This window comes from Primulina eburnea, chromosome 4 (genome assembly GCF_022965805.1).
Source record: "Primulina eburnea isolate SZY01 chromosome 4, ASM2296580v1, whole genome shotgun sequence".
NCBI classification, from domain to species: domain Eukaryota; kingdom Viridiplantae; phylum Streptophyta; class Magnoliopsida; order Lamiales; family Gesneriaceae; genus Primulina; species Primulina eburnea.
In genome coordinates this window covers 21,996,318-22,021,826 of record NC_133104.1, presented here as the reverse complement: position 1 = coordinate 22,021,826, position 25,509 = coordinate 21,996,318, and the positions used below count along the sequence as shown (strand labels likewise).

The 25,509-nt window shown below is 41.2% G+C and overlaps 1 protein-coding gene across 1 annotated transcript; it reads left to right on the top strand.

Annotated features, from left to right (window-relative positions):
• Positions 1–15,462: 15,462 nt before the first annotated feature.
• On the top strand, positions 15,463–16,698 carry LOC140830120 (uncharacterized). The gene has a single exon (XM_073193402.1). The coding sequence runs from the start codon at positions 15,463–15,465 to the stop codon at positions 16,696–16,698; it is 1,236 nt and encodes a 411-aa protein (XP_073049503.1).
• The last annotated feature ends 8,811 nt before the right edge of the window (positions 16,699–25,509 follow it).

The window sequence follows — 25,509 nt, the reverse complement described above, 5'->3', positions numbered from 1 at the left end:
TGACACACATTCCGTATGCTTCGGCAATTGGTAGCATCATGTATGGAATGATATCCACACGTCCTGACGTGGCTTTTGCACTAAGTGTAGTGAGTAGATATCAATCGAACCCCGGTCTTCCACATTGAAAAGCTGTGAAAGACATCCTCAAGTACTTGAGGAGGACCAATAAATTGTTCTTGGTCTATGGGGGTGGAGAACTAAAATTGGAAGGCTATACCGACTCTAGCTTCCAAAGCGATATTTATGACTCAAAGTCAACCTCTAGATTCATATTCATGCTCAATGGTGCTGCTGTCTCTTGGAAGAGTTCCAAGCAAGACAATACAGCGGATTCCACCACTGAGGCAGAATACATTGCTGCATCAGCTGCAGCAAAAGAGGCAGTTTGGATAAGGAATTTCGTCCAAGAGTTGGGCGTCATTCCTAATGGAGTTGCTCCTGTCCCGGTGATTTGTTACAACACGGGAGCCATTGCTCAAGCAAAGGAGCCGAGGTCTCATCAGAAGTCCAAACACGTATTGAGAAAGTACCACATCCTCAGAGAGATCGTGGAAAGAGGAGATGTCATGATTGACAAAGTCGACTCCGCAGATAATGTTGCTGATCCACTAACTAAGCCTTTACCTGGACCATTATTCGAGAAGCATCGCGAATCAATGGGTTTGAAGCATATGGGTAGTTGGCTCTAGTGCAAGTGGGAGATTGTTAGAGTAGGTGCCCGTCGAGCCAAGTGTTGGCCGAGTGTTCACAATGAAACTCTATGTATAAACGATCTTTATTTTAATTATATTTGAAATTATTATTTTGGCACATCTTTATCTGTATGCCCATGCTAGTTGCATAGATAAAGTCCTTGAATATACAAATAGTAGAAAGAATATGAGATGCTCATATGATGAGTATCATGAAACTCATATTTGGAATACTGTATATTCTAAATAGTTCCTAGTCGATTCAGCCGCCGCTAAGAAGGATATAGGCCGCTCGAGTTAGAGACTAGTATCTGCGATGTGAGTACCATGTTTCATTGGTAGGGGACATTGTGATGTCCAAGCATGCAGATAGGTGCTCCTGGAAGAGTGCACTGAACAACCCTCCGTTAAAGGACTTTCCAAGTGGTTCTCACTTATCGAGTGGAAACGTCCTAGTTTATGGTTGTACACCATTAGTCCTTATGACCCGGGACAACATTGAGACTCTATGTGCTAGCATTGCACTTTGACTTGTTTACCGACTCTCAAGGGGTCATCAGGTGGCAAGGTTGGGTGTTCTGTCGAAACATATAGGAGTCGATGCATTGTAGTCGGGGATTCACCGCTTACCTTCGGGTATGGATATCCTATGTGTTTTCATGTATATGTAGTGTGAAATCTCTGATCAGAGTATGGTGGTAATTATGAAAGGAGTTTCATAGATTACACCATCGATGCAACTACGGAATGACACATAGTATCGATTCATTGACAACTCTCGATAAACCAATGGTTGTCGAATCGGTCGGGATATATGAGTTGAAGGGAACGTACTGTACGCTAACCATAATTGAATGGTTCTTGCAGGCACTATCATTTGATACCTAGGGAATCATGTAAGCGATGCTGCTAGGCGTTTAACATGATTGGTTGGGTACTATCAGACTTGAGTTCTGACGTTCTTGTTATCAAGGAGTTGATAAGTAAGAATGGAGCAATTGGGGTATGTTCATATAAGGACATGTTTAGTCCGAATCACATGGAGATGTGAACCCACGGCTAGTTGTATCAATGAACCATTGAGGGCCACACAAGTGTTGGCTTTCTAGATCCCGTTGAGAAGTAAAAATAGTTCAATGTGTTGAACGGCTTATAAAGGAGTTTATAAGCGTAAGGAAAATTAGAAGTATGACTTCTATAAAGGAGAAACTAGTTCACTGTGTTGAACAACTTATAAATGAGTTTATAAGTGTAAAGAAAAATAGAAGTATGACTTCTATGAGAGAAATGTAAATTTTAATTTATGGAAGTGTTCCTAAATTAAAAGTTGGCCAATTGAATAGTGTATTTGAAAATTGTGATTTTCATAAGCATTATTATGGACTAAATTATATTAATTCAAGTGTTGAATTAATTAAACACTAGTGGACCTAGTAGAGTCCAAATAATTATATTAATTCAAGTGTTGAATTAATTAAATTATATTGAGTCTTGTAGAGCTCAATTTAAATTAATTATTTAACTAGTGGGACTTGGGTAAATTCAAGTAATGTTTAATTAGTCTCAAATATGTTTGAGATAATTAAATTTAGTCCATGGTTTTATTTTGATAAAAAACCATATAATATGCATGCATGGGAGGTGAAGTGTTGGAGACAACTTTTTCAAATATCAAGGCTTGGTATGCTACTTTTGTCTCTACTTTTTGCAAGTCCAAGACAAGTCTCCCTTCCCCCATTCTAGCTCACAATGGCCGAAATATTGAATTATTATTCTCTCAAAGTTTTCTCTCAATTTTTCTCTTCAAGTGTTGAGGAATAAAAATACTTCTCTTTGAAAAATCCTTTTATTTTTCTAGTGCAAAATAAGAGGGGTTCTAGTTTGCTAGTGGTGGGCCTAATTTTGAAGGAAAGAAAGGAGTCCAAGGAAGCTTGTAGATCTTCATTCCATTCAAGAGCCAAGTTGTTCACAACTTGGTTGGAGCCATCATCAACCTTAAGAGGTTGATAGGTAACTATTTCTAGACACACTATGAATGTCATTTTGGTGTTTTATTGTATTTCCTACACAAAATCATGGTGGCCGAAATTTATATGCTAAAATCGAAAATTTTTGTGCTTCCGTTGCGTTTCCGGCCACCGTAACTGATCCCCTTTCAATTATGATGTCTAAGGGGTGTGGTTGAGGTGTGTTAAATTCTAGTCGAAGAAAGATCAAAAGTAAGCGAGATCGAAAGTTTGAAGAGTAGATCGGTTGTGAGGTGTTAGGAGTTTCAATCCATGTTTTTCTGCTACACCAGCTTGTGTGAGGGCTGAACCAAGCCTTGGATCAGGCCCTGCTGGGTCTGAGACCCGGTTTAGAGAGGCTTGACCGCTGCTGGAACCGCCCCAAGGCCGGGCGATCGAGTGCAATTTTGAGGGACTAGGACTCGGGTGATGGGTGGTGTTGTTTCTCGGCTCTCAGCAGGTTGTATCCTGCATGTAGCTGGTGCCTTGAGTCTAGTGGGTCCAGCAGGGTCCTAGGGTGGGCTAGGGGAGGATGGTTCATGGCTATATCCGTGGGCTGAAGGCTAGGAACGCATTTATGGATAGTGCTAGAATTTAGGCTCGAAGGGAAGCTGCTGGAAAATTCCAGCAGCTATTGAGGCTGTCTTCGTGAGTCTATGAGGGCTGGAACGTGGAGTTTTGGGGCTGATAGGGCGTGTTTTGGGCATGGTATAAGTTTGGTATAATTCGATTAAGTTTCGAGTCGATTCGGGTTAAAATCGGGACCCCGCTCCAAGTTTTAAAACAATTCGGTTAAGTTATGAATTGGGCTCGAGTTTACGTCTAGGAATGATTTTAAAAATTTTTTGGGATATTTTTAGGAGTTTGGTAAGCTTCAGATCAAAATAATGAGTTTTGGAATTATTCGGGATTTAATCGCCGCACGAAACGTTAATTAAAGGATTAATGGAAACGTCTAGATTTAAGCTTAATAAAATTATGGGAAATTATATTTAAGCTCACATCATTATTTGAAGTCTAAGTTTTTAATTTGGGAATTTTATGCTAATGTTTGATTTAATTCGGGATTAAAGCACATTGTTATGTTATATTTAAGGATTAATTTAAAGGTCATCGATTTAAGCCAAATAAAAATATGGTAAAATTCTTGTAGGCTTAAATAAATATTTGAGATGTATTAGAGTCAATGAAATTAAGAAAATGTCAAAGAAGTGAAAATTTACGTCTATGGGCAAAATGGTAATTTTTGGGTTTCCAGGGGAAAAATAGTCATTTTTCACCCGGGGTGAGATTTTGGTCCTGGCAGCGCCTTGAGCACATTTTATCATGTTTTAAATGTTTATGCATCATGAATATGATTTTTAAGATTTTATGAAAATATACGTTGCATGCTTGGTTTAAAGGAAAAATTACGTATATGCATGTTTTTATTAAGTGATGAATATGATGATTTTTTTGAAGGATGGGAGTTGTTGTGACTGACGATGTATATGTATACGATGATATGATTGGAGATATCGTGAGGGAAAAGGCCCCAGAGGGAGCCCGTTTTCGGGAAAAGGCCCCAGAGGGAGCCCGACGATCGTATTTCCATTGTTATGATATGATGAGCTGAGGCCCGGGCTCAGTGGGCGGGTAATGCTGTCGCTGATGTCTCCTGCCGCCGGGTACCAGGGTTTTTATAGATGGATCCATCGATAGAGCTGACACGATAGAGCTGATACGAAAGTCACAACTAATGAACTGAATTCAATTAAAAAGAAAATGTATACGTATATGATGACATGAGATGACATGCTTTGAGACGATATGATTTTACACGACACGTATACGTATATGATGACATGAGATGACATGATTTGACACGACATGATTTTATACGACATGTTTATGTTCATGTTTTAAAGTTCATGCAAGGTATGTTGGCATTAAGCTTTTAAGTTCACGAAAGATATGTTGAGTATGATATTTTTCACTGCTGTGTGCTATGTATATGTACTTGTTATTCCTAGTACAGGTGTGTTGAGTCTTTAGACTCACTAGGCGTGTGTGATGCAGGTGAGCTTAATGATGAGGAGACTGGAGGTGCCGAACTCTGAGTAGGCAGACCTGGTGGGGTGACACGACCCGAGGACCATATGTTTTCCGCATTACGATTTATGAGATTGAGAGGAGATGAATATTTTCATATGTATGTTCTTTCGAAAAGCGCGAGCTTTAATTTAAAAAAAAAATTATTTCGCATTTTTTTAAAAACTAGTAGACGTTTCAACTTACCTTCGGGTATGGATATCCTATGTGATATCATGTGTATGTAGTTTGAAATCTTTGATCAGAGTATGGTGATAATTAAGAAAGGGGTTTCTTAGATTACACCATCGATGCAACTACGGCATGACACATAGTATCGATTCATTGACAACTTTCGATATACCAATGGTTGTCGAATCGGTCGGGATATATGAGTTGAAGGGACCGTACTGTACGCTAACCATAATTGAATGGTTCTTGCAGGCAATATCATTTGATACCTAGGGAATCATGTAAACGATGCTGCTAGGCGTTTAACATGATTGGTTGGGTACTATCAGACTTGAGTTCTGACGTTCTTGTTATCAAGGAGTTGATAAGTAATAATGGAGCAATTGGGGTATGCTCATATAAGGACATGCTTAGTCCGAATCACATGGAGATGTGAACCCACAGCTAGTTGTATCAATGAACCATTGAGGGACACACAAGTACTAGCTTTCTAGATCCCGTTGAGAAGTAAAATAGTTCAATGTGTTGAACGGCTTATAAATGCGTTTATAAGCGTAAATAAAATAGAAGTATGAATTCTATGAGAGAAATGTAATTTTTTAATTTATGAAAGTGTTCCTAAATTAAAAATTGGCCAAATAAATAATGTATTTGAAAATTGTGATTTTCATAAACATTATTATGGACTAAATTAAATTAATCCAAGTGTTGAATTAGTTAAACACTAGTGGGCCTAGTAGAGTCCAAATAATTAAATTAATTCAAGTGTTTAATTAGCTAAATCATATTGGGTCTTGTAGAGCCCAATAGTAAAATAATTATTCAACTAGTGTGTAATAGCCGATCATTCAATTCTTTTATTTTGAATTACGGTATTTTATTGTGATGGTTTATGCTTTACATTATGATATGAATGGTAATGAATGTTATAGAATGGAATAGATATGAATGGGTAGAATAGAAGGTTGAATTTGAGTTAAATAGGTAATGGAAGTGCTTTAACGGTATGAAAATGTGGCAGTAGTTGTGATTTTTAGCATAATGTTTTGTATATTGATCCAATTGATGTGAGGCTACTTTCATTAGAAATATAAGACATAAGGCTATAACTTTGACGTTTTGCGTTTTGTTCAAATCATTGTGGAAGATAGGCCAAAAGCGCCCCGAAGTGTGTCGTGCGTTTCGTCGTTCCTCCAGTGGCACATGTTGGGAGATTTAGCATAACGTTTTACTCAGACCTCCAAATGATCTAAAATTTGGAGAGAATCAAGAAAATACATAGAGATACAACTTTGTAGTTTACCATTTTTTCCAAATTATGACGGGAAGAGGCGTTTCGGAGGCGATCTTTGAGGCAGCTGTGCGCAGAGTATGCGCCGAGACAGCAAGTACCGCGCTAGGGCGGTAATGTTTGACCGCCCCAGCGCCCCTGGCTCTGAAATTTTGGGTTTTGGCAGTAAGGTCCGCGCTAGGGCGGTAAAACTTGACCGCCCAAGCGCCCTGTACAGTTAGAAAAGCGTGTTTTGGTGTTTGGGAAGGCATAAAATCGAATGGGACACAATTTTTACTCATTTCCCTTCTCCTTCTTTTCTCTCCATCGACTTGGAAGATAGGGTTTCTCATTTTCTTCTTTGGATACCTTTGATTCAAGCTTGTAGTTGGATAATTGAAGTGAGAAGAAGTTTATTTTGGGTCCAAGGAGATAAGGTAAGCTTGTGGCTTTAGTTATTGTTGGATTTTAGTGTTGGGGAAATTATGGAACTTATACTTGTGTTGATTTTATGGGTTTATTGCTTTGGTTAGTTGATTATTGAGTTGTTGATGGTATTATTATTGATATTGTGTTGTAGGAATCCCTCAAGACTTAGGAAGCACTTTTGTATTGGGTTGTAAGTAGACTTTTCCTTTGAATGCATCTTATGAACTATGTATATGATAAATTGTGGGGACCCGGGCTCTAACTCTCTTCTTTTGGGATTTAATTGGATCTTTGTTCGAAAATGTGGGTCAAAATTTTGCTTTTAACATTAGTTTAAATGTATTAACGAAAGCATCACATGTCTCAATAGAAATTAAACAACGTAATGTACATACAAGTCTGTGCGTACAAACATACACTAGTGTTCAATAACAACTACAAACATAAGTGCTACAAGTCCAGTAGGAAACACTAGGAATCTTCCACGCCCGAGATCTCCACGCTATCAACTCTCTCTTCCTCGTCGTGACCCTGATCCTGCCCCACCTGTTGCCATGCACACATACAGACACGACAACAGCCGGATAACTCCGGTGAGAACATATCCCAGTATAAAACATGGATGCATGCAATGTCATAATCATGTACAAAAGCATAGAATATATCAAGTAACATGAATAAAATCTAAACATGTAGAAGAATACAAATCTGTATTCAACATTTAAATCTTGACTCGACTCATTTCTAATCTAGGGATCTCGGTGTGAATAAGACGGTCTGTCACCTACTCAACCAATCGGGGCAACGGTACGTCTTATTCCTAGACTTCGGTCAACTCTGTATCGAGGGTCTACACATATAGCAAATCTGCTCCTATGCGTCGATACACCGAAACGTGTAGTGTTGGCAAGTCTGCCAATCTCTCCTATCTCAGGACTCGAATATAAATCAATAAACAAGGCATTACATAATCAAATGTAATAACAATCTAGTATGTGATTTAGGGAAACTCGTATCAAATCTGAATCGAGTTGTGCAATCCCGTGACCACATGAATTATACCTTTCGTCGCACAATGTCTGTCGAGATCTTGAAGTCGGAATGTCACTCTGTCAAGACTAATCTGAAATGACAATATACAAAGCATTCTATCAAGATATAACTCATATCAAAATCTTGTACAAGTCAATACTCCATCCCGGTAACAATCGACGGCATAACGGCGTATTCTCGCAATACCGATCAACTCAAACAATGATACACAATCATAATTCATTCCTAATCCCATCAACACATCCATATATATTCTGAAATCTGCATAAACTCGATCCATGCATGCTGGAAAATCGAACCCATAGCATATGACATCCATAATTCGATTCGGTAGTGAATATATCAAGCTCATACTATCAAGAACACATATCTTCAACAAAATCATAAATTCTCCAACACCTATGTTTCGAACCATGCTGAAAATGTATAAAACTTACGTCACTTTGTAGCCGTCAATGCAAGGAACACAAATCTTACCTCGGAATTAAAATCGGATCTCTAAATCTTGCACAATCTAAATCACAACTTGAAAGAAGTTTGAAGGATTTCTTGGGAGCTCTCGGTTCTTGCTATGGAGATCTGAAAAATGAAGACTCAGCAGATTCCTATATATATATATGTGCCATGTGTCAACACGAAATTCAAAGGTGGCAATCTCGCATGCAGACCGCGGGTGCGGTAACTCAAGAGTGCGGGTGCGCTGTGCTTACGGATAGTTCATCCAAAAATGTAGCACCTAGACCGCGGGTGCGGTCCTTACATGACAGCGGGTGCGGTCTCACACCGCGGGGGCGGTCTTGCTAGCACCGCGGGTGCGGTGTCTGTTCGCACAAATTCACCAATTTCTGTCACCTACACCGCGGGTGCGGTAGTCTTAGCACCGCGGGGGCGATGTGGCTTCGGCCATGCTTCACAAATTCCACTCTAAATATCATGCATTCTCATGGTTTCAAGTCTCACATCGATGACACGGATAATTCTCGAGCCTTACATTTCTCCCCCTCTTAGACAGGAGTTCGTCCTCGAACTCATAAACCAGTAATCAAGCATGTATACACAAAACAGTAAAGTAAAAGTGGGAAGAAAGACTCACATCATAAGAATAGCTCGGGATGCCTCTGTCTCATCTCAGACTCCGTCTCCCAAGTTGCTTCCTCGATACCATGACGACTCCACTGAACCTTCACAAGCGGAATAGTCTTGGTTCTAAGCTGTTTCTCCTTCTGATCAAGAATCTGTATCGGTCGCTCAACATAGCTCAGAGTATGATCTAACTCGGCTTCGAATCATCTGGCATATATCTGCGCAACATCGATACATGAAAAACGTCATGTATACCAGACAGTGAAGGAGGAAGAGCAAATCTGTAAGCTCGATCGCCAATCTTCTCAAGAATCTCATACGGACCAACGTATTTAGGAGACAACTTCCCACGTTTGCCAAATCTGACAACGCCTCTGAAAGGTGAAATCTTCAGAAATACTCTGTCTCCCTGTTCAAATACTAACGGTCTGCGTCTAATATTGGCGTACTTCGCTTGCCTATCCTGTGCCGTCTTCATTCGCTTCTGAATGATCTTCACTTTCTCTGTCATCTCACGAATCATATCAGGCCCCAACACTGGTACCTCAGAAATATCATCCCAGTACAACGGATATCTGCACTTCTTTCCGTATAAAGCTTCGAACGGTGCCATCTCTATGCTCGTCTGATAGCTGTTGTTGTATGAAAACTCACACAACGGCAATGAATCCTGCCAACTAGTACCAAAGTCTAGTACTACAGCTCTCAACATATCCTCTAAAGTCTGGATAGTCCGCTCTGACTGTCCGTCTGTCTGGGGATGATAACAGTGCTCAGGTGTAAAGTCGTACCCAAAGCCTGCTGCAAGCTGTGCCAAAAGTGAGAAGTGAATCGTGGATCACGATCTGATACTATCGACTTCGGCATACCGTGCAATCTGACGACCTCCTTGACATACAACTCTGCCATCTGATCATGTCGATAGGTCATCCTGTACGGAATAAAACACGCTGACTTGGTCAGTCTGTCTATCACAATCCTCCGACCATACAAACGGCATGTTCTTCTGTGTCAACTGGGTAATAGGCTTCGCTATACTGGAGAAATCTCGGATAAAACGACGATAATACCCGGCTAGACCCATGAAACTGCGTATCTCAGGCACAGAAGTCGGTATCGGCCAACTGATAACAGCCTCAACTTTACTCGGATCTACTGCAATGCCATCTCCAGATATAATATGCCCCAAGAAGACAACCTGTCGCAACCAAAATTCGCACTTGGACAGTTTGGCATACAACTGCTCCTGTCGCAAAGTCTTCAGCACGATTCTCAGATGATCTGCATGCTCAGTCAAACTCTTCGAATACACCAAAATATCATCGATAAACACAATTACAAACTCATCTAAATATCTCTGAAAAATGCGGTTCATCAAACTCATAAACACCGCAGGTGCATTCGTCAAACCGAAAGGCATAACAACAAAATCGTAATGTCCATACCTGGTTCGGTATGCAGTCTTCGGAATATCAACGTCTCTAACTCGGAGCTGATGATACCCTGATCTCAAATCAATCTTCGAATATACCGAAGATCCCTGTAACTGGTCAAACAAATCGTCGATGCGAGGCAAAGGATACTTGTTCTTCACTGTTGCCTTGTTCAACTGTCTGTAATCAATACACAGTCGCATCGAACCATCTTTCTTTCTAACGAAAAGCACCGGAGCACCCCAAGGTGATACACTGGGTCTGATATATCCCTTGGACAGAAGATCCTCCAACTGTGCTTTCAACTCTTTCAGCTCTATCGGTGCCATCCTATACGGAGCTCTCGAAATAGGAACAGAACCGGGCATAAGATCTATGTTGAAATCAACCTCTCGAATCGGAGGCAACCCTGGAATCTCATCAGGAAAAACATCTGCAAACTCGCAAACCACTGGCAAATCTGCCAATGCTGGGCTCGACTTCAGTAAATCTACTGAATATACGAGAAAGCCCTCTGCTCCTCTCTGAAGCAGTCTACTCATAGTCAGAGCAGATACTAAGGGAATCCGAGATCTGGAACCCTTGCCGTAAAATTTCCACTCATCTGTCATGTCGGGTCTGAATCTGACAATTTTGTGGAAACAATCTACCGTGGCCCTGTATGGTTAACATGTCTATGCCAACTATACAATCAAAATCAGCTAAACCAAGTACTACACAATCAAGATCAATCTCATGCCCCTCAAACTGAAGCATACAGTGTCTAACAGTAGTCACAGATGTCAAACCACTTCCCAACGGAGAAGCTATAGACACTACCGTAGACATCGACTCAACAGGCAATGAATGTCTCAATGCAAAATGTTCAGATATAAATGTATGAGATGCCCCTGTGTCTATCAACACATATGCAGGATAACCGCAAAGAAAACAGTTACCTGCAATGACGTCATCTGGCACCTCCAGCGCCTGCTCCTCTGTCAGGGCAAAGACACGTGCCTGCTGTCTGGGAGGCTGACTCACCGTCTGACTACCTCCTGGTCTCTGCTGGGTCTGTGTGGAGGGTGTCTGAAAGGAGTGTACAGAAGATGCCTGTCTCTCCATCTGTGGCGCTGGTGCTGATGATCCTGTGCTCTGGAATCGTTGTGCACCTCTCTGAGGACAAACTCTAGCGAAGTGTCCCTGTTGCCTACAGATGTTGCAGCGTCCCATAACTCCTTGACACTGCTCCGTCGCATGTCGTCCTCCACACGAGCTACAATACACGCCACTGTAATCTGAACCCTGACCTCTCTGTCGAGATCCACTCGAACTCGATGAACTATTCCCAGATTTCTTAAACTGTTTGCCCTTAGCCTTCAGAAAATCCTTCTTGCCACTACCACTATCTCCGCTGTCAAAACGAGGAGGAGGTGGTTGAAATTGAACGGTGGTAGGCTGTGGCGGTCTCTGCACCTGAACACCGTAGGGAGCCCCTCGCTGCCTGATCAAGCCAGCCTCTGCTCCCTTTGCTCGGTTCAGTGCCTCTGAAAAAGTACTAGGCCGTCCCGTGTTCACCAAAGTAAAAACATCCGGATTCAATCCGTTGATGAACTGATCGGCCACTGCCTCGTCGTTCCCGGCCACATGCGGTGCAAATCGTAGCAATGCAGAAAATTTAGCAACATACTCCTCAATGTTCCACTGTCCCTGCTTCAGATTCGCAAATTCAGCTCCCTTATCTTTCCGGTAGGAGACGGGGAAGAAGCGCTGATAGAACTCATCTTTGAAAACTTTCCACGTAATGTCAATGCCTCGGTGCTCCAAGGCTCTCTTCGTCGTCAACCACCAGCTCTTTGCAACCTCTTGCATCTGATGCCCTATCAACTTCACACGTCGCTCATCAGTATATGCCAAAGACTCAAACAACATCTCGATATCATCAAGCCAGCTCTTGCACTCTACTGCACTCTCTGTGCCCTTCAGGGTAGGCGGATGGAAAGACTGAAATCTCTTCAATAAGGTCTCCATCGGCGTAGCGGTAACATCCATCTGTGCACCGGTCGTGCTACCCTGCTCTGGCTGTGGCACTCGTCTAGGCGGCATAAATCTGATCATAAAACTGATTAGTACACAACCAATATCATCTGTCTCAGCCTTCCTCTGATCATAGACTCTGATCAAGAATCGGTTCTGATTCAGGCTTGAAATGCTGTAAATCAATTCAGATAATACAACACAACATATAATAGGGAAAGCAATAAACCATGCTAGCATCTCAAAAGCAAGGAAGATGACTCGATCTACCCCGCTCATTCTACTCTATCTCAGTCTACAGAACCTACTGCTCTGATACCACCTGTTGTGGGGACCCGGGCTCTAACTCTCTTCTTTTGGGATTTAATTGGATCTTTGTTCGAAAATGTGGGTCAAAATTTTGCTTTTAACATTAATTTAAATGTATTAACGAAAGCATCACATGTCTCAATAGAAATTAAACAACGTAATATACATACAAGTCTGTGCGTACAAACATACACTAGTGTTCAATAACAACTACAAACATAAGTGCTACAAGTCCAGTAGGAAACACTAGGAATCTTCCACGCCCGAGATCTCCACGCTATCAACTCTCTCTTCCTCGTCGTGACCCTGATCCTGCCCCACCTGTTGCCATGCACACATACAGACACGACAACAGCCGGATAACTCCGGTGAGAACATATCCCAGTATAAAACATGGATGCATGCAATGTCATAATCATGTACAAAAGCATAGAATATATCAAGTAACATGAATAAAATCTAAACATGTAGAAGAATACAAATCTGTATTCAACATTTAAATCTTGACTCGACTCATTTCTAATCTAGGGATCCCGGTGTGAATAAGACGGTCTGTCACCTACTCAACCAATAGGGGCAACGGTACGTCTTATTCCTAGACTTCGGTCAACTCTGTATCGAGGGTCTACACATATAGCAAATCTGCTCCTATGCGTCGATACACCGAAACGTCTAGTGTTGGCAAGTCTGCCAATCTCTCCTATCTCAGGACTCGAATATAAATCAATAAACAAGGCATTACATAATCAAATGTAATAACAATCTAGTATGTGATTTAGGGAAACTCGTATCAAATCTGAATCGAGTTGTGCAATCCCGTGACCACATGAATTATACCTTTCGTCGCACAATGTCTGTCGAGATCTTGAAGTCGGAATGTCACTCTGTCAAGACTAATCTGAAATGACAATATACAAAGCATTCTATCAAGATATAACTCATATCAAAATCTTGTACAAGTCAATACTCCATCCCGGTAACAATCGACGGCATAACGGCGTATTCTCGCAATACCGATCAACTCAAACAATGATACACAATCATAATTCATTCCTAATCCCATCAACACATCCATATATATTCTGAAATCTGCATAAACTCGATCCATGCATGCTGGAAAATCGAACCCATAGCATATGACATCCATAATTCGATTCGTTAGTGAATATATCAAGCACATACTATCAAGAACACATATCTTCAACAAAATCATAAATTCTCCAACACCTATGTTTCGAACCATGCTGAAAATGCATAAAACTTACGTCACTTTGTAGCCGTCAATGCAAGGAACACAAATCTTACCTCGGAATTAAAATCGGATCTCTAAATCTTGCACAATCTAAATCACAACTTGAAAGAAGTTTGAAGGATTTCTTGGGAGCTCTCGGTTCTTGCTATGGAGATCTGAAAAATGAAGACTCAGCAGATTCCTATATATATATATGTGCCATGTGTCAACACGAAATTCAAAGGTGGCAATCTCGCATGCAGACCGCGGGTGCAGTAACTCAAGAGTGCGGGTGCGCTGTGCTTACGGCGAGTTCATCCAAAAATGTAGCACCTAGACCGCGGGTGCGGTCTCACACCGCGGGGGCGGTCTTGCTAGCACCGCGGGTGCGGTGTCTGTTCGCACAAATTCACCAATTTCTGTCACCTACACCGCGGGTGCGGTAGTCTTAGCACCGCGGGGGCGGTGTGGCTTCGGCCATGCTTCACAAATTCCACTCTAAATATCATGCATTCTCATGGTTTCAAGTCTCACATCGATGACACGGATAATTCTCGAGCCTTACATAAATGGTGTTTTAAATGATGTTAGCTCCTTTAAATCATTGATTATATATATGGTATGTATTGATATGTTCAAAAGAAATGGAATTGAAGCCAAATGGCAAAGTAAAGGAGCTAAGGTTTTAGCACGCACACCACATGTTTGATTAAATGTTTCAATGAATGTTTTTTTTATGGCTTGATGGTTATATGGTATTGTGGTGTTACCTATGGTAATTCTAGACCCACTTGACTGAAGTTGATCAACATAATGACATGTACTGTGACTGATTTTGACTGAGACGTACATGTGTACCATTGATTGATGACCTATCAATGCCATACAAATGAAAAGAAATGAATTATGCTATAGATGCCATCTTATAATTGTTATGTATGTATTTTATTGATTGATGGCATATCGCGGTAAAGAAATGATACGGATTCTTCCATTGAACTATGGTATATGTATTTGTTATTTAAAGGTCTACTTGCTGAGTTTTATAACTCATTTCAGTTATGTTCATGAGATGCAGATGCAGGTAAACGGGATTGATACAGCGTGGTGTCAAGACAGAAGATGGAAATGTGCCAAGCTTGGAGGAAGGGTGAAGGATTATTTTGGTTATGGATGGGTAAGAAAGTATTTTGTTTCGTGTTGATGGAAGTTTACTATTATATTTTGTTGTAAAGCATTTGGTATATTTTGGGGAGTTTAACTCGTCTCAAATATTTTGGTAATCACAAGTTCTATTTTTGAATGTGTATATTGTTATGTTTAGTTGTGATAATTCTATTGTGTTTTGGTTTTATTTATTGAGGTAGGTTATGAGTTCTTTTTATGGGGAAACTTTGCCAAATTTTTTTTAAAGATCATATATCCTCCAAGTTCATTTATTTTAAAGCTTCCGCATTTTAGAGTTTATTTTCTTTTAAAACGGGTCAGGGAGTCACATTTAGTGGTATCAGAGCCATGATTTTTCGGACCAATGGATTGGCACATGACTTCTTCTGTTTGAGACACTTCGGTATGTATACTTCTGCAACTCATTGACGTAATGATATGATGGTATGTATCTTTTATGGTATATATATGATTTCAAATGATTTTAAACTGAGATGCAATGTAGGAGATGCCACCTAAGAGGAAAGTTGTAGAGGAAGAAGATAGTTCCTCATCTCGAGTTGTTGGTGAGTTTAGTAAGTTGCTCAAGGAGCAAGCCAAAGTTCATGGAGAACAGATCCAACAGTTATTGAGATTGCAGAACCCAGCTCAAGGGAGAGGTAGAGGCCTTGTGAGGCAGGAGCCCAGTTCAGAGGGAGCTTATGACAGATTTAAAAGAATGAATCCACCTGAGTTCGTGGGAGGTACGGATCCTCTTGCAGCTATGGAATGGGTTAAAGCTATTGAAGCAATCTTTGACTATCTACACTTTGAAGATAATGATCGAGTTAGTTGTGCAGTGTTTCTTCTAACCAAGACTGCGCGCATTTGGTGGGAGGCTACGAAGGTAACTGTCAATGTTCAAACCCTTAAATGGAATGAGTTCAAGGAGCTATTTTATGACAAATATTTCTCCACGGATGTCAAGACTCGGAAAGTGAAGGAGTTCTTGGAACTAAACCAGGGCAACTTGAATGTGAATGATTTTATTTTGAAGTTTGAAGAAGGTTGCTTGTTTGTTCCTTTCATTGCTTCGAATGACAAAGATCGAGGGGAACACTTCATGAGAGGCTTGAGAGCCGAGATCAGGAAGGATGTCAGAATGTCTAAGGCCGCAACGTATAAGGAGATCGTGGAGAAAGCTCTTTTAGCGGAACAGGATGAGAAAGAGATTGAGAAGGAAAGACAATTGAGAAGGCAAAACTTCAATCAAAAGAATCAAGCTTCGAATCAAAGTTTTAAAGGGGGATACAAAGGCAAAGGAAAAGAAGAACATCGAGGTAAAGCTCCTGCAGTTCAGTCTGAGACGAATAGACCTTTATTTTCCAAATGCAACAAGCCCCACAAGGGTGAATGTCTCGTAGGGAGCAACAAATGTTACAGATGTGGAGGTGTAGGTCACATTGCCATCAACTGCACCCAATCTTCAGGCCGAGGACGAGTCCAAGGGCGCATCTTCTCTTTGACTAAGGAGGGTGTTAATCCTGATACGTCGGTTATATCAGGTACTATTCAGATTTCAGGCAATGTAGCCCTTACTTTAATTGATACTGGAGCTACACATTCTTTTATGTCTGAAATTTTCATGAGATCGTTGGGTATTGCACCTGTATTTGAACCTCTCCAGTTTACTATTATGCTTCCCTCGGGAGATGTGATTTGCCCAACAAGTGTGATTAGAGCTTGTCCTATTCAAGTGAATTAGAGAATTTTGTTTGCTGATCTTATTGTGATTCCTATGATTGAGTTTGATGTGATTTTGGGTATGGATTGGCTATCATCGTATCGTGCAGCGATAGATTGTGTTGAAAAGACGGTGCGATTTCCGACAGAAGAAGGTGACAGTAATGTCTTCAAGGGTTCAGGTACTTCGCTTGGCACTTCTTTTATTTCTTGCTTGAAGGTGAATAAGATGTTGGTTAAGGGGTGTCAGGATTTCCGACGTCAGTAATGGATGTGAGTGAGAAATATGATGTGGATGTTAATGGTATTGAAATTGTTCGAGAGTATTCGGATGTCTTTGCCGATGATGTGCCGAGATTGCCACCCGATAGAGAAGTCGAGTTTGTCATTGATGTTGTACCTGGTACTGCTCCTATTTCTAAAGCCCCTTATCGAATAGCACCGACTGAAATGAAAGAATTAAAGAACCAATTGCAAGAATTGTTAGATAAAGGCTTTATTAGACCGAGTTCTTCACCATGGGGGGCACCAGTGTTGTTTGTGAAAAAGAAAGATTGGTCACTACGTTTGTGTATTGACTACCGAGAGATCAACAAAGTTACAATTAAGAACAAGTATCCTTTGCCCCGAATTGATGATCTTTTTGACCAATTGCAAGGGGCAACAGTATTTTCCAAGATTGATTTGCGATCGGGTTATCACCAATTGAAAGTGAAAGAAGACGACATACCTAAGACTGCTTTTCGAACTAGGTATGGTCATTATGAATTTTTGGTTATGTCTTTCGGGTTAACGAATGCACCGTCAGTTTTTATGGATCTTATGAATCGAGTCTTCAAGTCTTATTTGGACAGTTTCGTCATTGTATTTATTGATGATATTTTGGTTTATTCGAAGACTCGTGAACTTCATCGAGAACATTTGAGAGCTGTTGTAGTGACCCGTTCCAGAATCACCTACTAATCAAGAACTAAGCATGCGATTAACTTAATTAAAAACAATCAGAAATAAAGGCGGAAAACTGTCACCAAAAGATAGTTATACAACCCAATCGAAAATCCAGGACAACTCAACTAAAATGAATATACGGTACAACCATATCGAATCAAAAAGATACCGAAGAACTAAACCAACCAGCTACTCAACGTCCTCCTCCTCCTCCTCCTGAGCTGTCCAACCTGAGGCCTGCCCCGTGGGAATGGGGTGTCCAAGATAAACAAAACCGAGGACATGAGCGATAAGAACGCCCAGTACAAAAGCATGAGTATACAAACCTATATGAAATGCACATGCTATGATATGATACCAGGGTAGTCAAGAAACAGGAGTAACAAAGGATCTCAATATGCTCAGTCTAGAGGCGCCAAGTGGATAGTGCCGCGCGGTACTCCTCTGGGTCACTGCATCCACTACAAGAACAGACGTGGACCTAAAATGTCCCGGATCACCGAAGCCCTCCGGACCCGTCGGCCACTGTGTACTCTCGGTGTCCATGCGTCCACAACACAAGACAGGGCTGAGCGGCCCCACAAGATATAGCTTATCTCGAAAGAGATACAGCTCAACAGTAAAGGCTATCTCGAAGGAGATACGGCTCAACATGAAATGCAACATGCATCATACAGCGTGACATAATAGCATGCATCATATGACATATATCAATACACCACATAATCATGCAACACATATAAGAATGTATACTCGACCGGGATATCTCGGATAGTACTTTCGTACCTCTATCACTGCAATCCTAATCCACTGGAAAACCAGACAAACAGGTCTATTCCAAGCCTATTCATCAAGTGAAAACCATCACTAAAACTTATCTACCAGACTTAACTAGATAATCCTGAAATAATAATGATACAATTCCAAACCTTCGTCCGTCGCTAGCCCGCTGATGCCGCTAGCTCCCAACTAGAGCACAGCTCCGCTACAAAGCCAGTAGCTCCCTGCTAGTGCCTGAACCTCGGGAAAGACTAGAAACCTCTCAGAAACGACTAAAACGCTCTGGAACGCTCTGAAATGGCGAGTAAGAAATGAAGCCTCGCGCCTCTATTTATAGCCAATGTTCGGACGATCCGATCCACTTCGGAAGCTCCGATCCGGTACACTTCGGACGATCCGAACCCACTTCGGACGATCCGAACCTTGCATGCGTTCTACGTGTCCAGCCACCTGTCTCGGACGATCCGAACCCTTGCTCGGACGATCCGAATTCTGCATGTCTGCCACGGGTCCAGCCACCTGGCTCGGACGATCCGACATCTGGCTCGGACGATCCGAACCATGATCGGACGATCCGAACCCGGTTCGGTCCTTCCGATCCCACCGAAAAATAATTATCCAATAATTAACTCAAATTAGGAATCGGGATACTACATTCTCCCCCCCTTAAAAAGATTTCGTCCTCGAAATCAGGTTTATAGGATGAACAAAAAGGAGTAACAACATTGTTATTATATCTCAATTGTTGTTGAACACAACTGATCTTTGGATTACAGCGGAAAACACACACACACATCCATAGTACAACTACAGTACAACTCAAAAGAGCTCTGGATGCTCCGAACGCATACGACTCTCTAGCTCCCAAGTGGCTTCTTCAGTGCCTCTGCGCTGCCACTGAACTAAGACAAGAGGAATGATCTTATTCCGCAATACCTTGTCTTTGCGATCGAGAATCCGCACTGGTCGTTCCACGTAAGACAAATCCGAATTTAGTTGAACTTCAGAGGGATGCAAGATGTGAGACTCATCTGCTACGTATCGTCTCAACAAAGATACGTGGAATACATCATGAATACTTGATAGGTATGGCGGCAATGCAAGTCTGTAAGCCAAATCTCCCACGCTTTCCAATATTTCAAATGGACCAATAAATCTCGGAGACAGCTTACCCTTGAGACCAAATCTCAAAATCCTGCGAAAAGGCGAAACTCGGAGAAACACTTTCTCACCTGGCTGAAAATAAAGAGGTCGCCGCTTGGTGTTCGCCTAACTAGCCTGTCGATCCTGAGCGATCTTAATCCGTTTCTTGATTACTGCAACCTTATCAATAGCCTGCTGGACTAACTCCGGTCCCTCAACATGTCGTTCCCCAACTTCGTCCCAGAATAATGGAGTACGACAACGTCGCCCATACACCATTCAGTTAATTATTGGATTAATTATTTTTCGGTGGGATCGGAAGGACCGAACCGGGTTCGGATCGTCCGATCATGGTTCGGATCGTCCGAGCCAGATGTCGGATCGTCCGAGCCAGGTGGCTGGACCCGTGGCAGACATGCAGAATTCGGATCGTCCGAGCAAGGGTTCGGATCGTCCGAGACAGGTGGCTGGACACGTAGAACACATGCAAGGTTCGGATCGTCCGAAGTGGGTTCGGATCGTCCGAAGTGTACCGGATCGGAGCTTCCGAAGTGGATCGGATCGTCCGAACATTGGCTATAAATAGAGGCGCGAGGCTTCATTTCTTACTCGCCATTTCAGAGCGTTCCAGAGCGTTTTAGTCGTTTCTGAGAGGTTTCTAGTCTTTCCCGAGGTTCAGGCACTAGCAGGGAGCTACTGGCTTTGTAGCGGAGCTGTGCTCTAGTTGGGAGCTAGCGGCATCAGCGGGCTAGCGACGGACGAAGGTTTGGAATTGTATCATTATTATTTCAGGATTATCTAGTTAAGTCTGGTAGATAAGTTTTAGTGATGGTTTTCACTTGATGAATAGGCTTGGAATAGACCTGTTTGTCTGGTTTTCCAGTGGATTAGGATTGCAGTGATAGAGGTACGAAAGTACTATCCGAGATATCCTGGTCGAGTATACATTCTTATATGTGTTGCATGATTATGTGGTGTATTGATATATGTCATATGATGCATGCTATTATGTCACGCTGTATGATGCATGTTGCATTTCATGTTGAGCCGTATCTCCTTCGAGATAGCCTTTACTGTTGAGCTGTATCTCTTTCGAGATAAGCTATATCTTGTGGGGCCGCTCAGCCCTGTCTTGTGTTGTGGACGCATGGACACCGAGAGTACACAGTGGCCGACGGGTTCGGAGGGCTTCGGTGATCCGGGACATTTTAGGTCCACGTCTGTTCTTGTAGTGGATGCAGTGACCCAGAGGAGTACCGCGCGGCACTATCCACTTGGCGCCTCTAGACTGAGCATATTGAGATCCTTTGTTACTCCTGTTTCTTGACTACCCTGGTATCATATCATAGCATGTGCATTTCATATAGGTTTGTATACTCATGCTTTTGTACTGGGCGTTCTTATCGCTCATGTCCTCGGTTTTGTTTATCTTGGACACCCCATTCCCACGGGGCAGGCCTCAGGTTGGACAGCTCAGGAGGAGGAGGAGGAGGACGTTGAGTAGCTGGTTGGTTTAGTTCTTCGGTATCTTTTTGATTCGATATGGTTGTACCGTATATTTCATTTTAGTTGAGTTGTCCTGGATTTTCGATTGGGTTGTATAACTATCTTTTGGTGACAGTTTTCCGCCTTTATTTCTGATTGTTTTTAATTAAGTTAATCGCATGCTTAGTTCTTGATTAGTAGGTGATTCTGGAACGGGTCACTACAGCTGTGCTGCAGCAATTGAGGGATAATCAGTTATATGCTATGTTAAAGAAGTGCGAGTTTTGGTTGGACCAAGTGACTTTTCTAGGCCATATTGTTTCTAAAGATGGAATTACCGTGGATCCAACAAAGATAGAATCAGTGAAGAAGTGGCCTATTCCTATGACAGTGGCTGAGATACGAAGTTTTCTTGGTTTAGCAGGTTACTATCGTCGTTTCATCGCTGATTTCTCAAAGATAGCCCTGCCGTTGACCACATTGACAAGAAAGACAGTTAAATTTGAATGGACAAATGAGTGTCAACAAAGTTTTCAAGAGTTGAAGGATAAATTGACATCGGCTCCAGTGTTGTCACTTCCTGAAGGAGTTGAAGACTTTGTAGTGTTCACTGATGCTTCTAAGAAAGGACTTGGTGCTGTATTGATGCAGCGTGGTAAGGTAATTGCTTATGCTTTCCGTCAGCTAAAGGATTATGAAAAGAATTATCTGACTCACGATCTTGAGTTGGCAGCTGTGGTATTCGCTTTGAAGATATGGCGGCATTATTTGTATGGAGTAAAGTGTGAGATTTTCTCAGATCATAAAAGCCTTAAATATCTGTTTACTCAGAAGGAATTGAACATGCGTCAGAGGAGATGTTTGGAACTTGTTAAGGATTATGATTGCACTATCAGTTACCACCCTGGGAAAGCGAATGTAGTTGCAGATGCACTGAGTCGGAAATCACGAGTTGTGTTGAGTTCTATGATTCAAAAACCTTTATTGTTGGACTTGCAAAGTAATGAGATCGCCTTGGTCGAGAAAGGTACGGTAGCTCGACTTTCAGCTTTGGTGATTTGCCCTACTTTGAAATGACATGATTAAAGTTGGACAACAGCATGATAAGAAATTGTTGGAAATGAGATCTAAGGCTGAGCAAAAAGGAAATTCTGAGTTTGGTTTAAATAGTGATGGGTTGATGACCTTCAGAGGTCGAATATGTGTTCCTATCGGTGATGATATTCGACGAGATATTTTGATTGAGGTGCATACCGCACCATATTCGATTCATCCAGGTAATACCAAGATGTACCAAGATCTTCGTCGACTTTTCTGGTGGCCAGGTATGAAGAAGGATATTGCATTGTATATTTCTGAATGCCTAACATGTCAGCAGGTTAAGATTGAGCACCAAAGACCTGCAGGATTGTTGCGGTCATTGCCGATACCTCAGTGGAAATGGGAACATATCACAATGGACTTTGTTGTCGGACTTCCAAGGACGCAGAAAGGTTATAATTCGATTTGGGTCATTGTTGATCGTTTGACCAAGTCATCGCATTTTCTTCCTGTCAAGACTACTTATTCGATGAATCAGTATGCCGATGCTTATGTTCAAGATATTGTTAGACTTCATGGGATACCAGTGTCAATTGTTTCTGATCGTGATCCAAGATTTACATCTGAATTTTGGAAGAGTTTACATAGAGCTTTGGGTACAAAGTTGGTCTTCAGTACAGCTTATCATCCTCAGAGCGACGGACAATCAGAACGAGTTATTCAGATTCTTGAGGACATGTTAAGAGCTTGCATTATTGATTTTCCTGGAAGTTGGGATTTGAAGCTGCCTCTTGTGGAATTCACATATAATAACAGCTATCAGTTCTCGATTGGCATGGCACCTTATGAAGCTTTGTATGGGAGAAAGTGTCGTTCCCTTTGTTTTGGGATGAAGTAGGTGAAAGAAAGATGTTAGGACCAGAGTTAGTTCAGCAAATGGTTGATGTTGTAGCATTGATTCGAGAAAGAATGAAAGCTGCGCAATCTCGACAGAAAAGCTATGAAGATGTTCGAAGAAGACCTTTGGCTTTCGAGGTAGGTGATCACGTGTTTGTTAAGATAGCTCATCTCAAGGGAGTTATGAGATTTGGGAAGAAAGCGAAGTTGAGTCCTCGTTTTATTGGACCTTTCGAGATTCTTGATAGGATTGGTGAGCGAGCTTATCGATTGGCTTTGCCTCCGGATTTGGATAAAGTACATAATGTATTTTATGTCTCAATGTTTCGTAAATATGTGTCGAATCCAATTCATGTACTTCGTCACGAACCACTAGACTTAATGCCAAATTTGAGTTATCATGAACGGCCAGTGCAAATAATGGATCGAAAGGTTAAAGTGCTTAGAAACAAAGAAATTGGGATCGTGAAGGTGTTATGGAGTAATCATATCATCGAAGAAGCAACATGGGAACCCGAGGAAGAAATGAAGCAACGTTATCCTGAATTGTTTACGTCTTGAGGTAAATTTCGGGGACGAAATTTTTATAAGGGGAGGAGAATTGTAATAGCCGATCATTCAATTCTTTTATTTTGAATTACGGTATTTTACTGTGATTGTTTATGGCTTTACATTATGATATTAATGGTAATGAATGTTATAGAATGGAATAGATATGAATGGGTAGAATAGAAGGTTGAATTTGAGTTAAATAGGTAATGGAAGTGCTTTAACGGTATGAAAATGTGGCAGTAGTTGTGATTTTTAGCCTAATGTTTTGTATATTGATCCAATTGATGTGAGGCTACTTTCATTAGAAAGATAAGACATAAGGCTATAACTTTGACGTTTTGCGTTTTGTTCAAATCATTGTGGAAGATAGGCCAAAAGCGCCCCGAAGTGTGTCGTGTGTTTCGTCGTTCTTCCAGTGGCACATGTTGGGAGATTTAGCATAACGTTTTACTCAGACCTCCAAATGATCTGAAATTTGGAGAGAATCAAGAAAAGACATAGAGATACAACTTTGTAGTTTACCATTTTTTCCAAATTATGACGGGAAGAGGCGTTTCGGAGGCGATCTTTGAGGCAGCAGTGCGCAGAGTATGCGCCGAGACAGCAGGTACCGCGCTAGGGCGGTAATGTTTGACCGCCCCAGCGCCCCTGGCTCTGAAATTTTGGGTTTTGGCAGTAAGGTCCGCGCTAGGGCGGTAAAACTTGACCGCCCCAGCGCCCTGTACAGTTAGAAAAGCGTGTTTTGGTGTTTGGGAAGGCATAAAATCGAATGTGACACAATTTTTACTCATTTCCCTTCTCCTTCTTTTCTCTCCATCGACTTGGAAGATAGGGTTTCTCATTTTCTTCTTTGGATACCTTTGATTCAAGCTTGTAGTTGGATAATTGAAGTGAGAAGAAGTTTATTATGGGTCCAAGGAGATAAGGTAAGCTTGTGGCTTTAGTTATTGTTGGATTTTAGTGTTGGGGAAATTATGGAACTTATACGTGTGTTGATTTTATGGGTTTATTGCTTTGGTTAGTTGATTATTGAGTTGTTGATGGTATTATTATTGATATTGTGTTGTAGGAATCCCTCAAGACTTAGCAAGCACTTTTGTATTGGGTTGTAAGTAGACTTTTCCTTTGAATGCATCTTATGAACTATGTATATGATAAATGGTGTTTTAAATGATGTTAGCTCCTTTAAATCATTGATTATATATATGGTATGTATTGATATGTTCAAAAGAAATGGAATTGAAGCCAAATGGCAAAGTAAAGGAGCTAAAGTTTTAGCACGCACACCACATGTTTGATTAAATGTTTCAATGAATGTTTTTTTTATGGCTTGATGGTTATATGGTATTGTGGTGTTACCTATGGTAATTCTAAACCCACTTGACTGAAGTTGATCAACATAATGACATGTACTGTGACTGATTTTGACTGAGACGTACATGTGTACCATTGATTGATGACCTATCAATGCCATACAAATGAAAAGAAATGAATTGTGCTATAGATGCCATCTTATAATTGTTATGTATGTATTTTATTGATTGATGGCATATCGCGGTAAAGAAATGATACGGATTCTTCCATTGCACTATGATATATGTATTTGTTATTTAAAGGTCTACTTGCTGAGTTTTATAACTCATTTCAGTTATGTTCATGAGATGCAGATGCAGGTAAACGGGATTGATACAGCGTGGTGTCAAGACAGAAGAAGGAAATGTGCCAAGCTTGGAGGAAGGGTGAAGGATTATTTTGGTTATGGATGGATAAGAAAGTATTTTGTTTCGTGTTGATGGAAGTTGACTATTATATTTTGTTGTAAAGCATTTGGTATATTTTGGGGAGTTTAACTCGTTTCAAATATTTTGGTAATCACAGGTTCTACTTTTGAATGTGTATATTGTTATGTTTAGTTGTGATAATTCTATTGTGTTTTGGTTTTATTTCTTAAGTAGGTTATGAGTTCTTTTTATGGGGAAACTTTGCC

What these genes read in the sequence shown, in the direction of transcription:
- LOC140830120 (XM_073193402.1), top strand. Translation starts at nt 15,463, where the DNA reads ATGCCACCTAAGAGGAAAGTTGTAGAGGAAGAAGATAGTTCCTCATCT.